Consider the following 13668-nt stretch of genomic DNA (forward strand, 5'->3'; position numbering starts at 1 on the left):
ATGTTCACACATCAACAATAAGCCGGTCCCTACACAAAGCTAGCCTGTATGGACGGGTGGCAAGAAAGAAGCCGTTACTCAAAAAGCCTCATCTTAAAGCACGTATGGAATTTGTGAAAAAGCATGTAGATGATACTGCAGACATGTGGAAAAAGGTTGTGGTCAGACGAAACAAAAATTTAACTTTTCGGTCTAAATTCCAAGCGTTACGTCTGGTGCAAGCCCAACACTGCACATCACCCAGTCAAGACCATCCCAACTTCAAGCATGGTGGTGGCAGCATCATGTTATGGGGATGCTTCTCTTCAGCACTCTAAAGAAGCGTATTGATTAAATCATTTAACAGTCCAGTAACACCGGTTACTTTAGAAATACATAACATAAAATATTATCAAGACACAGCAATATAGTACAGTAAACAAACTACTACAAACTACTACAGCAATATAGTACAGTAAACAAACTACCGGCATTTTTTTTTTTAACATGACGAAAACCAGCAACATTTCGTACGCCTGCATTAACTCTCCATATAATTTTTTTTGCCTAACTCTCTATATACCACAATGCTTTGTGTGCAGTGAGATGGAAGTCTCCATTGAAAATCAGAGGAGTCGAGTATCTTGTTAAATAGAATATCTTTTGAAATGCCCTTCTAAATATTATTGGCTGAAGCAGTTTTGAGTGAGGCTGGATTTTCATTGATTAAAAGATTAGTGTGTGCTCCCATTGGCTAGAAAGGTTGCAGTGTTTTCGGCACAGTGAGAGATTGACAGTTGGAAGTTTGTCTGGTTGATTGGAAATTTGCAGGTCCGTACAGCCTTTCGTATTAATGAAATTGACAAATTAATGAATGAATTATTAGATGAATTAACAAATATGTTTATGAATTACTGTATGAATTGACACATTTATGTACGAATTGCTGGACAAATTCACAAATTCACAAATTGACAAACAAATTGACAAACTAACGGCCGGATAGTTTTGGCACAAATGGTGCTCCATAGGTACATATATCTGTGTGTGAATGTGAGAGTGTGAGAGAGCCAGTCAACACAGGCAGTAGGTAAAGGACATACACTTGCGGGTTCAGGTCGGGTTGCAGGTCTTATTAAAGCGGGTCCGGGCTGGGTCCTGTAATAGTGGGTATGGGTCAGAAGCGGGTCATAAAAATCGGACCTGCATAGGTCTCTGATTGGCATTCCGGTACTTTAAGATGTAGGACTACACCACTGTATGCAAGGCTGGTAGTACTGCCAGCATATTTTACTTCAGCCTTGCATAAACATATGCAGCCATCCTTTTTAGATTTTTTTATTAGGAAACGATTCCACACATGTAACACTGCTTTGCAGAATTTAAGCAGCTCAGAATCGGTGTGCTTCTGCCATATTTTCTTTTGTGTTAGCACTGCTCACATTACAAGTTCTCGTGGGAAGCGATTATATCGCGAGATAATAGCTGACATTTTCCAGCAGGCGTTTCAGTTTAACCAAAAATACCGGTATTATTGTTCAAATACCAGTTATTGTATTGCCTGATAAATATCGCAATATACCGGTATTATCACAAACTCCTACTACTTGATGAATAAAAGAGACAATTGGTGTTCCATTTAAAATGTGGTATTTTAAGTGTATATACCTGCCTTTACATTTTTGAATGACCCCCCCCCCCCCCCCCCCCACACACACACACACCACAACTTTTAATTTGCAAATAATAACTAGAAAAAAACTGCCTAGAAGTAGTTGCTCTGTGCATTATTGATTCCGGCAATTTATTTATTTATTTACAATTTTATAGCGCCTTTAAGCAAGGCACTTTACAAATTTTAACAAAATGGTACAAATCAAGAAAAATGGGTGAAGAAAGAATTTAAGTTATTGGGCTAGGGTGGAGAGATATAAATTAGTTGCTAATATGAAAGCAGATGGCCAGAGGCTAGGTCAGGGTCAGGCAAGCAGGGTCATAACAGGAGGTCAGGGGCCAGGAGTATTAGTAGGATGGGCTAGGGAGAAGAGATGTGTTTTGAGGGAGGAGCGGAAACTATGTAGTGTGGGTGACTGACTTTTATGATAAGTGGGACTCTATTCCAACGAAGGGGAGCAAGAAGGGAAAAGGAACGGAAACGGGATTGTGCACAGGGCGAGGGTGGGACCGAGAGGAATTGGGAGCGTAAGGGATGTGGAGGAACATAGTAGGTGATCAGTGCAGCCAGATAAGGTGGAGCAAGACCATGGAGAGATCTGTACACAAGTGTAAGGAATTTGAACAAGCAATGATGTTAGACAGTGAGCCAGTGTAGCAGGACGAGGAGAGGGGAGGTATGGAAGGAGCAGGGGAGGTTGAATATGATACGGGCAGAGGCGTTTTGAATTTGTTGTAAAGGTGTAAATGACTAGGAGGGGAGGCCAAGGAGGAGGGAATTACAGTAGTCGATGCGGGAGAAAATTAGACCAGGAGTTTAGTAGCAGAAAAGGAAATGGAGAGACATATTTTGCGGATGTTGAATAGGTGGAAACGGCAGGTGCATGTTATGGCCGAGATATGGTCAGAAAGGGAGAGGGTAGAGTCGAAGATGATGCAGAGGTTACAAGCAGAGAGGAATAGAATAAAGGACAAGGGAGGGAATGAGATGGTGAGGCAGGGGGGGGGGGGAAAGAGGGGGAGGGGAAGAAAAGGATTTCAGTTTTTGTTAAGGGTTGATAAGGAGCTATTGGCGCGCCATCCAAGACTGGATAGCAACCAAGCAAGGTGCATCATCAATGATGACGGTTCAGATGACAAAGACGTGGAGTTGGTTGGTTTCGGATCAGATGATACAGACTCCGGTCTGAATGACTACGCATTCCTGTTACACTACAATTCATATTTTTCATTTATATATATATATATATATATATATATATATATATATATATATGTTTTTTAGACACTGCAAGAGCTTATAAAACTCAGGCATTCTTTTTTATTGAACATTTTAATGTTATAGTGCTACTTTGGATGCTACATTAAATTTGTTATTTCATGTTGTGTTTTCACACTCCGATTTGTTACTTACAGAGATTATGTAAAGCCATTTATTTCAGTGTACTGAAAATTTCATGTGTTTATATATTTTTAAATGTAGCGACTTTTATTCTAGTGTTTTTCACCACAAATGTGGCTTTTCATGATGTGGTTTGCACTGCATTGTAGCTTTAAAGTTTAATGTTTGTTTTGTGAAAATATTTGAAATGACAAAAGACATACTGCAACAACTTTGAATTGTATTTCACCAGTCAATAAATATGTTAACTTCTTGATTCTTAAGCGTGTGCTGTGTGCTGTGCTTTGTATGTTTACAATTTGCCTAACTGTAAACATACTCTATCTACCTAATCTTAAAAATGCCTGCAATTTTGCCCCTGCCTGAGTCGGCAGAATCCGGTATATATTTTCTGTTTAATATATTTATAAACAAACACAAACTCTGGGTGTCAGTTCTGCACTGTGACTGCAAAGAAGTTCAGCTAAACATAAAAAAACTCCATCTGGTTTTGTAACGACATACTTAATTTCAAAAGGAAAAAGAAACACAACATTATGAAACTAACAAGAAACAAAAGTAGAGCAAAAAAATAGTTTTTTTTTTTAAATGTTACACAATTGAAATTCCTTACTAAGGCTTTAAAGTAAGGACTACAGCATAAATATCTACTCAACGATCTTTCATATAAATTAACTGAATTTGGAATTCAGAACAGTATTCAAAAATGAAATGTAAAAACAGAGGTGAGTGCACTGTTGTTCACATACAAGAAAACAAATATCTGACTTCTGCATTACAAACAATTTTATCAGAATAGTAATATGATATTAGTATTTATCTATGTACTGCCTTCAATACCATTTCCGATGGGAGGTATTGCATATAAACACATGGCCCACGTAAGCTGGTCAGGTTCCTAGTAGCTGACTGATCTCAAAACTTTGTCAAGTTGGGTCTTAAAGGATCCAAGTGATTCTGCCTATAACACATACTCCCAACATCATTTTAAAATTGCAATGGTTTGTACTTTAAAGGTACAGCAGTTTCACTTCCTACAGCTGGTACTGAAAGAGATTTATTTATTTATTTATTTATTTTTACTGTCAAACTTCCCAATAGCCATGACAGTACATGAATGTAAAGAATGGAGACATTCAAATGTATTGCATGAGGAGTTGGAATCTCTACCATATTTCATCCCAACCCCCCTTTTGAAAATGGTACGCCAAAGAAAATCATGATTCCTCGAAGTGTACTCTGATTGTAAATGTTTTTCTTATTTCCATACATGCCCATATTATGATAAATCTCAATAATATGTGCTACCAAATTTCCAAGGTAGTTTTCATCATGGGATGTAATTATGTAAAAATGTAAGTGTGACCTATGTACAGATGTCTCCACTATATCCCTGTTGCTAGAAAAATGACTCCACCAGTGGGGAATAATAATTTAAACAGACAGACTGGGAGCTTCCATATACCAGCAGATACTCACAGACTTGGTAGTGTCCATAGCAAGTTTCATCACAATTGGAATAGCAGTTTTCTAGCTATGTGTAAAACTTCTGAGATACGTACAAATATATTGTACATGCTTTTGTGATTTATAATGGTCACCAGTTACCACTGATACAAAAAATGTTTTGCAAGGCAGACCTATATGCACTCATCTGTTCAGTTCATACAATCTTCTTAAACCTCTACTCACAATTGATATACATAAATACATTTGCCACATTGCATCAGGTGATACTAAGCTCTCGCTTCCTTCTGCTTAACCATTTAAAAATGCAATACATGTTTTAACTCTGGAACTCACTGGTTTCCTATACACTGGCAACACTAGTAATAAAACTACCCAATTACAGTTATTTACGTAATGACAGTTTTAAATGTTTTAGAAAAAAATTAAAATAAACACCACAATAAAATGTAAGAAATGTGCCCATTTTATATATTATACGTATATATATATATATATATATATATATATATATATTATATATATATATATATATATATATATATATATTTTTTTTGCCATATTACATTAACAAATTGACCACCATTAGCCGTATAAATGATGTGGTGCCGCAAATCAATTTCAAAGTAGAAAAAAATAAAAATAAATTAGTGTCTGTCAGCTTAAAAGAGAATCTTCATACTTAGTTCTCTTTTACCTACTCTGCTATGAAAATGCCTTTAACTAGTTAACGTATCTTGTATTTTCATATCCCCTTTACCTATGCCATATGCTATTTTATCTACAATGCAAATAATCCACAATTTAAAACTAATTTATTTATCTCTAAAATGGGCACTATTTTGTTGTGAGTGTTAAGATAAAAGCACTTTTTAATCCAAATTACTCTTGAAAAATATAACTTCAAAATAGGGCCCTAAGTCAGCATTTAATACAAATATATAAGTCTACACACACATACACAAAATATAGTAACCTGGAAGTCATTATCTTACCAGTTTGTGAATTTCAGTATGATCCGACGACACAATATTGTGACTTCAGCTGACAAGGCTAATGGCAACATGACTGTAACCAAATGAGGAAAAGTACTTACCGTTGTGTGAGGACTGCTGTGGAATCAGCCGAGCACCCAGTGTGCTGGGGAGCCTTAGTTTGGAGTGTAGTGACAGCAATGATGGAGCAGGAAGCGAGAGATTTGACCTGACCTGCAATAGGGAAGGCAAATAAGAAAGCGAAGTGTAATTTCCTGGGTTACGTACTAATGCAAGACTGGGAAAAAAGTAACAGCTGCATACAGTTAAGTTTCGGAACACATTAACAGAAATGCAACTGCATGTTTGTTATAAATCAGCAGAAGTAAGCCCTTGCTTTCAGGTTTTTTCTTTTAAATTATCAGGAATGTATTTAACTTGTACTGTGTTCCCATCAAAATATTTGTTTAGCAACATAAGTGTATGTATGCATGTATGTCATGTGACGGAAACCTGTGGTTCTATCGAATCATGAATGCTAGGTTTAAATTCAAGACAGTGAAATTAAACCCCTGCTTGATCAAGTAAATCATGATAAATTAAATCATGTGAACCATATCTGATTAATGAAAATGCAAAGGAAAGGCATATTTTCTCGGTGGAATACAATTAGAAACCAGCAAGAAACTACTTATTTGAAGGAAAGAGTGGTCATATGATCGTTCTGTGTAGTGTAGTATTATACCATAAACATAATTGTATTCCTCTCTAATCATTTGTTGTGTCTTGTCAGATGAAGTAAACGGCTGCTTGGCTGAAGTTGGTATAAGCCTTTGTGACTTAGGTACCAAAGCAGATAGACAGTACATCTTAATATCATAAGCTACATTGCATGGGAACAAGTCAACATACACTTCCATTTCCCTTTCCTGATAGTGGAAAACAATACAAATTTCAGCCAGTAAAGGGTTAAGAATCTGGTGCAGCTGAATCATGCACTGAAAAACTGCAGACATATTTTGAATCCCCCCTCTACTCCCCTCCCCTTACAAGGACACAAAAGGCATGTTCAGTAATTTTCATATATGCATAGATAAGGGTGCAACAGTTTGCATTACTAGGAGATTGTTTGCATATGTGTTATTCGCATGGACTAGTTAAATTCCACAATGAAGCAGCAAAACAAGCTTAAGACATCTGTACTCACCCATCTATGTAGTTCCATAGTTACTACTTTTTACGAGTATTATAATATATAATATATCCACTAGTTAAAATGCCAAGATCATAATTAAAAATCCCAGGACTGGAGATTTGTGTTACCTCTTCAGTACATGGGCTATTGCGGATTAGTTTAAAATTACTCTATACACTCAGCATAACTGAAACATTTTTTAAGCAATGTAATCAATACAAGCTTTTGTATCATATTACACCGTGTAACAATTATTTTTTTTTGTTCCTGGGTAGTAAGTGTTATTTCCGAATTGCTTATGCCTCAAAAGTATAGAAAATGGCTATTATTCCCCAAACTTTGCTCTTGTGACCAGGACACTGATATTTTGAAATTTACCTATTTTCCAGAACATTCCAGATAGATTCAGTACTGAGTAAACTTGGAGTAACTTCTAGAACTTTCTAGAACTTTCCAGTAATATAAATAGTAGTATAAATACAGGGGCCTTAAGCCCACCAGTTCAGTTTAGTTCCAGCTGCCTAAGTGGATACATATCTGCATTTTTCTGAGATGGCATCAAGGTCATAGGAGACTTCAAAATGGTGGCATTCCTGATGGGTCTCCAAGGCGGTTTTACCAAGTTTCCCTGCTATCTTTGCCTTTGGGACAGCAGGGACACCAAGGCGTACTACCACAGGTGGGACTGGCCACAGCGGACCGAGTTCTCTGTGGGGGGGAACAACGTCAAGTGGGAGCCACTGGTGGACCCCCGGAAGGTGCTGATGCCACCACTGCACATCAAATTGGGCCTTATGAAACAATTTGTCAGAGCTCTAGATAAGGAGTCGGCAGCCTTCAAGTACCTTCAAGACTTCTTCCCTAAGCTGTCTGAGGCAAAGGTCAAAGCCGGTGTCTTCGTCGGACCACAGATAAAGAAGATCCTGGAGTGCAATGAATTCCCTAAGAAGCTCACTAGTAAGGAGAAAGCGGCTTGGAACAGCTTTGTTGCAGTGGTTCGGAGCTTCCCGGGCAATCACAAGGCCGAAAACTATGTGGAGCTGGTTGAGACTCTGGTGAAGAACTACGGCACAATGGGCTGTAGGATGTCCCTCAAAGTCCATATCCTTGATGCTCATCTTGATAAATTCAAGGAGAACATGGGAGCGTACTCGGAGGAGCAAGGCGAGCGCTTCCACCAGGATATACTGGACTTTGAACGCTGCTACCAAGGACAGTATAACGAGAACATGATGGGAGACTACATTTGCAGGCTGATTCATGAAAGTGATTTACAGTATAATCGTAAATCTCGAAAAACTACTCACTTCTAAATCTTTTGTAGTCATTTTTGTATTACTTTAGTATAAATACATGTTAATCTGGATTCATATGTTGTTTTTTTCTGACTTTATGTGAACGAAAAGACACAAATTCACCTGTTTTCTTCTTCTTATTATTATTATTATTCATTTCTTAGCAGACGCCCTTATCCAGGGCGACTTACAATTGTTACAATATATCACATTATACATTACTTCACATTATACAGATATCACATTATTTTTACATACAATTACCCATTTATACAGTTGGGTTTTTACTGGAGCAATCTAGGTAAAGTACCTTGCTCAAGGATACAACAGCAGTGTCCCCTACTGGGGATTGAACCCACAACCCTCCGGTCAAGAGTCCAGAGCCCTAACCACTACTCCACACTGCTGCCACTCATTGGAAATAGGTAAATTTCAAAATATCACTGTCCTGGTCACAAAAGCAAAGTTTGTGGGGAATAATAGCCATTTTCTATACTTTTGAGGCATAAGCAATTAGGAAATAACACTTACTACCCAGGAACAAAAATTGTGTTACATAGTGTGAGTCAGGTCTTTTCTACAGCAGAAATTACAAAAATGTAAAGTATCCCTTTTATGTTATGTACATACAGTACATCAGTGAAATACAAATTGAGACAATTACTACACTGCACAATGCTGTGAGTAGAAAGAGTCTAAATCTTGATGTGATAATAAAACTACCTCTTCAGTATCGACTTTATACATTTTCAACAGTATAGCACAAAACTTCTACTGACCAGTTACCTTAACATTAACAATTCTGTACAATCTAATAATCCCATTTGGATACTATCTGTTGGACTGGATCACTGCAGAACGGAAATCAAATGAAACCATTGTTCACATAAATGAACAGCACGGGTAGCTGTGTTGTTGACTGCTACTGAACCACTTTATTGTACCATCAAAAGAGATGGCTTATAAGGCAGCTAAAACAGTGACTAAATGACCAATGGTTAACTAATGCTAATAATTATTTACTACTCAGATTGTTAGATAACCCGGTAAGTGCAAGGGACAATGTTGAGATACCAGAAGGTGAGATAATGTTTCAAGCTCCACGAGGACTCAGTCAGAAGGGATTTTAACCAATGTCGAGATCCATTACTTATCAGAACAGTTGGCAAATGTACATCAACTTCTGAACTTTTAAAAGTGGAAATAATTTTAGCTGAAGATGGTTTAAGACTAGGGATGGGCACGTGTAATCGTTTATTCAAATAAATTGAATAAATAAATTTCTATAAATAAATATTAAATAAATAATGATTTCTTTCTATGGCTCTAAATTGCTTAAGCTCCTGACAGGTTAAAAAAAAAAAAAAAAAAAAAAAAAGGGCTTTGTAGTTTTAACTTGACTTTCTATCCTGTTTATTTATAGGGCTTCATGTAGCAGAATGTATACAAGGACTAGGAGGTATGTACTGAATTTAATATGATATGTTACTTCATGTAAAAATGTATATTATATTTTATAGTTGTCCAGTGAAGACAATTTATTGATTCATTATAATTTTACATTATTGTGTTGCCTTTAAGTGCTCTTTGGAAATGATGCATACATTGGGCATACTGTACTTGTAGTACACTTCCTGTTAATAAAAAAGAGCTACTTATTGAAGCATTGTATTAACTTTTTGTATTAATTTTTGTATTAATTTTTGTATTTTCAATTTTTGTATTATGTAGCCAGGGAACGTTGATGTAAAGTATAGTACTGCAATTGTTTAGTAAATTACATGTATTCAATTATTAAAATATACAGAAATGCCCATCCCTAGTTAAGACTTGTTTTTCCTAAATTTTACTAACAAATGTTTACCATGGTAGGTGAAGTCACTATGCCCTACATTCATAAGCATGCAGGGCCTTCTGCTTCCTCACAGGGTTCATGCAGCACATGATGCTGTAATATGATATTATAGCTTTGACAGCACATACATTTAAACCTTGTCCTAAAGGGACCACCCTCTACTGGGCTAAGTAGATAATTCAGTCTTCTTGTTTATTTTATTTGGAGTTAAATGAAGAAAAAGCTGAATTAATAATATATATATATATATATATATATATATATATATATATATATATATATATATTTTTTGTTTGTGATATTTTTAACTGTATGCTTGTACCAGGCATAAGATTATAGCTACATTCAATTGTTTACACTTTTGTAAATTAATAAGTGCTGTTTTTTTTTTCTCTTTATGAAACACGTCAGCCTAATAGCTGTATCACTCTTCTCCAACTTGTTTTTTAACACACAGATTTTAAATACAAAAAATTGAAAATAAATAAAAACAAATTCTTCTGGGTCAGAAGATTTCCTCACCCCCCATCAACCTCTTAAGTATGACTGGAACGGTATTTAAACAGTGAAGAGCTTGAAATATACAACTTCTCCTAAAACAATGGACACCACGGCTTCTTTAAAAAGCAAGCTATTTCCAATCAGTTGTCCTAGAGCAGAAGGCAAAAACATTGAAATACAAGAGACTATTGTTTTTCAGATACTGCAGAAAGTCAGACCTGTACAAACTACTACTCTGTGTAGCAGACCAAAAAAACATGTTTTTAGGTGACAGAACAAAAGGGAATAGTATCTTTACACAAAAGTAAATTCTACAAGATATTATAGTTTATTGTCTCAAGGTTACCCTGCCTGCCTATGTTTGTTCCTATTGTAGAAATTCATTGAATGTAATGCTTTAAAATTCAGTCATCATTACATTTATCAAGATATAGTCCATTATTACTTTCATTCTTAATATATTTATTAGATTAAAAAAAAATAATAACTTTGTATTATTATTATTATTATTATTATTATTATTATTATTATTATTATTTAAAACAGGACTAATATTGTTATTGCACTTTACTCTGGGCATGCTAGCCCTCACATTTAACTAATAATACTTCCTCAAAATATATCCTTGATTCATTCACTGTGATGAATAAAATGAAGCAATCTCGGTTTCAAAAATACAGGTTGTGGAAAAATATTGCACCAAGAGAGGCAATATGGGGCCTTGCAGTTTCTCAACACATGCACTCAAAGGAAAGAAAAAAAAAAAAAAGACCACAACTCTCCCGGTTTACTACAGCTCCAGAGTTAGGCAACAACAGAGTACAATAAAGCTTGAATAAAAGGGAACTCAGCTAATATATTACTTTTCTTATCTCCTGCCAAGCCTATGCAAATTATGTAAATATTTAGCAATTTCTTAGATACAAAATTTTCATACCAAAACAATTATTAAAGTCTGGGATCAAAAACAATTATTAAAAAGGTGGGATCAACAGTACCCTCACTCATCATACTTAAGCCAAGTCTCCAGCATCCTATAGCACAGCAGACATTTGCATAAAACATTTGCAAGTCAAATAAGATCACCATTTCCCACTACTTATCAGTCCATCATGGTTCATTTTCTGCCTTGGGCTATCTGGCATCAGGTTATTATTCTCCATTCAAATGACCCCTTTTAAATGACATTCCAGTAAAAAAAAAAAAAAAAAATTAAAAAAAAAAAACACCACCTGTATAGTATTTTTTTTATTTCTTACTTGGTAAAATGTTTTTTATACATCTTTCCAAATAATGAATATTAACTCATATACAAACTGGGCTCTCTCTTGCATACCTCAAATACATTTTCAGTGTACTGAGCTTGGAAGAGCATTTTGCATGACTTAAGCTGCTGTGAAACCCAATGACAAGGATTCTAATTAATGTGGGTTCAGTCAGGGAACACATGTAACAGATCACAGAAAATGTGTATGCAGAGAAAACCCATGAGCAAGATATCCTTTTGAATAGTTCTGGAGATACGTTAGCTCACAAAGGGAAATCTGTTTTCAGTACATTTTGACATTTTCTCAATAATTTGGATGATCACAGGTTCTATACAAAATGTAAACACCACTATTCAGTGTAACAAATTACTGGATTTTTTCTGTGATAAAAGTAGGGCAATTCAAGCACAGTTATTATCTGCTAATTTGGCTCCCCCCTCCCCCCCATTTTACTTCCACTGCTGGCTAGATTAAATCTGGACAACTATCGGTTACTTTCAAAGCAGTTTCTAATGACGAAATTGAGAAACCAGTCTCGAAGCTCTTTTCTACATCGTGCAGTTTAGACCCTTGGCCTATCTGGCTCATTAAGGAGTGTATGCCAGTCCTTGGTCCGGTTTTAACTAACATAGTAAATTCCTCTTTCATTTTAGGTACAATTCCCCCAGATTTGAAACTGGCGCAGATGAGATGTCTTCTTAAGAAACAAGATCTCTCCCCTGAGGTGTTAGGAAACTATCGTCCTATTTCCAACATATCATTTTTTGGCAAAAGTAATTGAAAAAGTTGTTGCTGACCAACTTTATGACCATCTCAGCAGTAATGATTTACTGGAAAAATTTCAATCTGGTTTTTGTTCCGGTCACAGTACTGAGACTGCTTTATTGAGAGTTTGCAATGATCTTCATATGGCTACAGACTCTGGATTGCTTTCAATTCTTGTTTTGTTAGATCTCTGTGCAGCATTTGATACCATTGATACCATGAGATTCTGTTAAATCGCCTTAAGTCTCATGTTCTTTCTGGGAAAGTTCTAGATTGGTTTGTTTCCTATCTATCTCATCGTCGTCAGTTTCTCTCACTGGGCAACTGTACCTCTGATATAGGTACTGTACAGTTTGGCGTTCCTCAGGGCTCTGTTTTGGGCACTTGTTCAGTGTACATGTTACCTCTTGGGGACATTATTAGAAAATACAATCTTGACTTTCATTCTTATGCTGATGATACACAAATCTATGCATCATTTCCTACGCAGGCAGATATGGCAATAAATACTTTTACAAAGTGTTTAACTGAGATCCAATCATGGATGGCTACAAACTGGTTGAAAATAAACCCAGATAAAGGTTTTGTTAATTGGTTTTAACGAATATAATCCAATCAATATTAATATTAAATTTTGATGGCAATTCCATTTTACCTTCTATTAGTGCGAAGAACATAATGTATAATGTGATATCTTGTAACAATTGTAAGTCGCCTTGGATAAGGGCGTCTGCGAAGAAGAAGAAGAAGAAGAAGAAGAAGAAGCAGAAGAAGAAGAAGCAGCTTTCTTTTGATTCCCATGTTAATTCTGTTATCAGAATAGCTTTTTATCATTTGAGAAATGTTGCCAAATTAAAATCTGTACTGGACGTGAGGGATTCAGAAATGTTGATACATGCATTTATAACTTCTCGTCTTGATTATTGCAATACCTGCCACTAAACTCAGAAGGCTTCAACTTGTTCAGAACACAGCTGCCAGACTGCTTTCTCATACTCGTTTTGTTTACACTACCTAAACATGGATTCTCTCCAGGAGATACCTGTATACAACATTTGGAATGACTATACCAACAACACAGTAATACATTCAAAAAGTAGGATGTTTATCTCTTGAATATCTGACAGCACAGACTTGTGTTAAACATGTAGCACCATTTAAAAGTATAATATTTATTATACATATTGTTTATTAATATTTAAATCCTCAGCTACGCCATAGCCTGAATGCGTGATTATGTGAGTGACACAAAAAGGAAAGCCTATTTCAAGGGGGAGAGGTTCCACATTGTAT

At 35.9% G+C, this 13668-nt stretch overlaps 1 protein-coding gene and 1 pseudogene across 1 annotated transcript in view; both read right to left on the bottom strand.

The window, feature by feature from the left end:
- LOC117411252 (jouberin-like) overlaps window positions 1–13668 on the bottom strand; it is a 67219-nt gene that overhangs the window by 32546 nt on the left and 21005 nt on the right. Inside the window, exon 2 of the mRNA XM_059025934.1 lies at window positions 5619–5730. Within this exon, the coding sequence (XP_058881917.1) occupies window positions 5619–5730 (112 nt within the window). The remainder of the gene's footprint in view (window positions 1–5618; window positions 5731–13668) is intronic.
- Window positions 1–13668, bottom strand: part of LOC117962846 (jouberin-like) — a 58211-nt pseudogene that overhangs the window by 19015 nt on the left and 25528 nt on the right.

The sequence above is a fragment of the Acipenser ruthenus genome, chromosome 6 (genome assembly GCF_902713425.1).
Source record: "Acipenser ruthenus chromosome 6, fAciRut3.2 maternal haplotype, whole genome shotgun sequence".
In the NCBI taxonomy this organism is placed as follows: Eukaryota; Metazoa; Chordata; class Actinopteri; order Acipenseriformes; family Acipenseridae; genus Acipenser; species Acipenser ruthenus.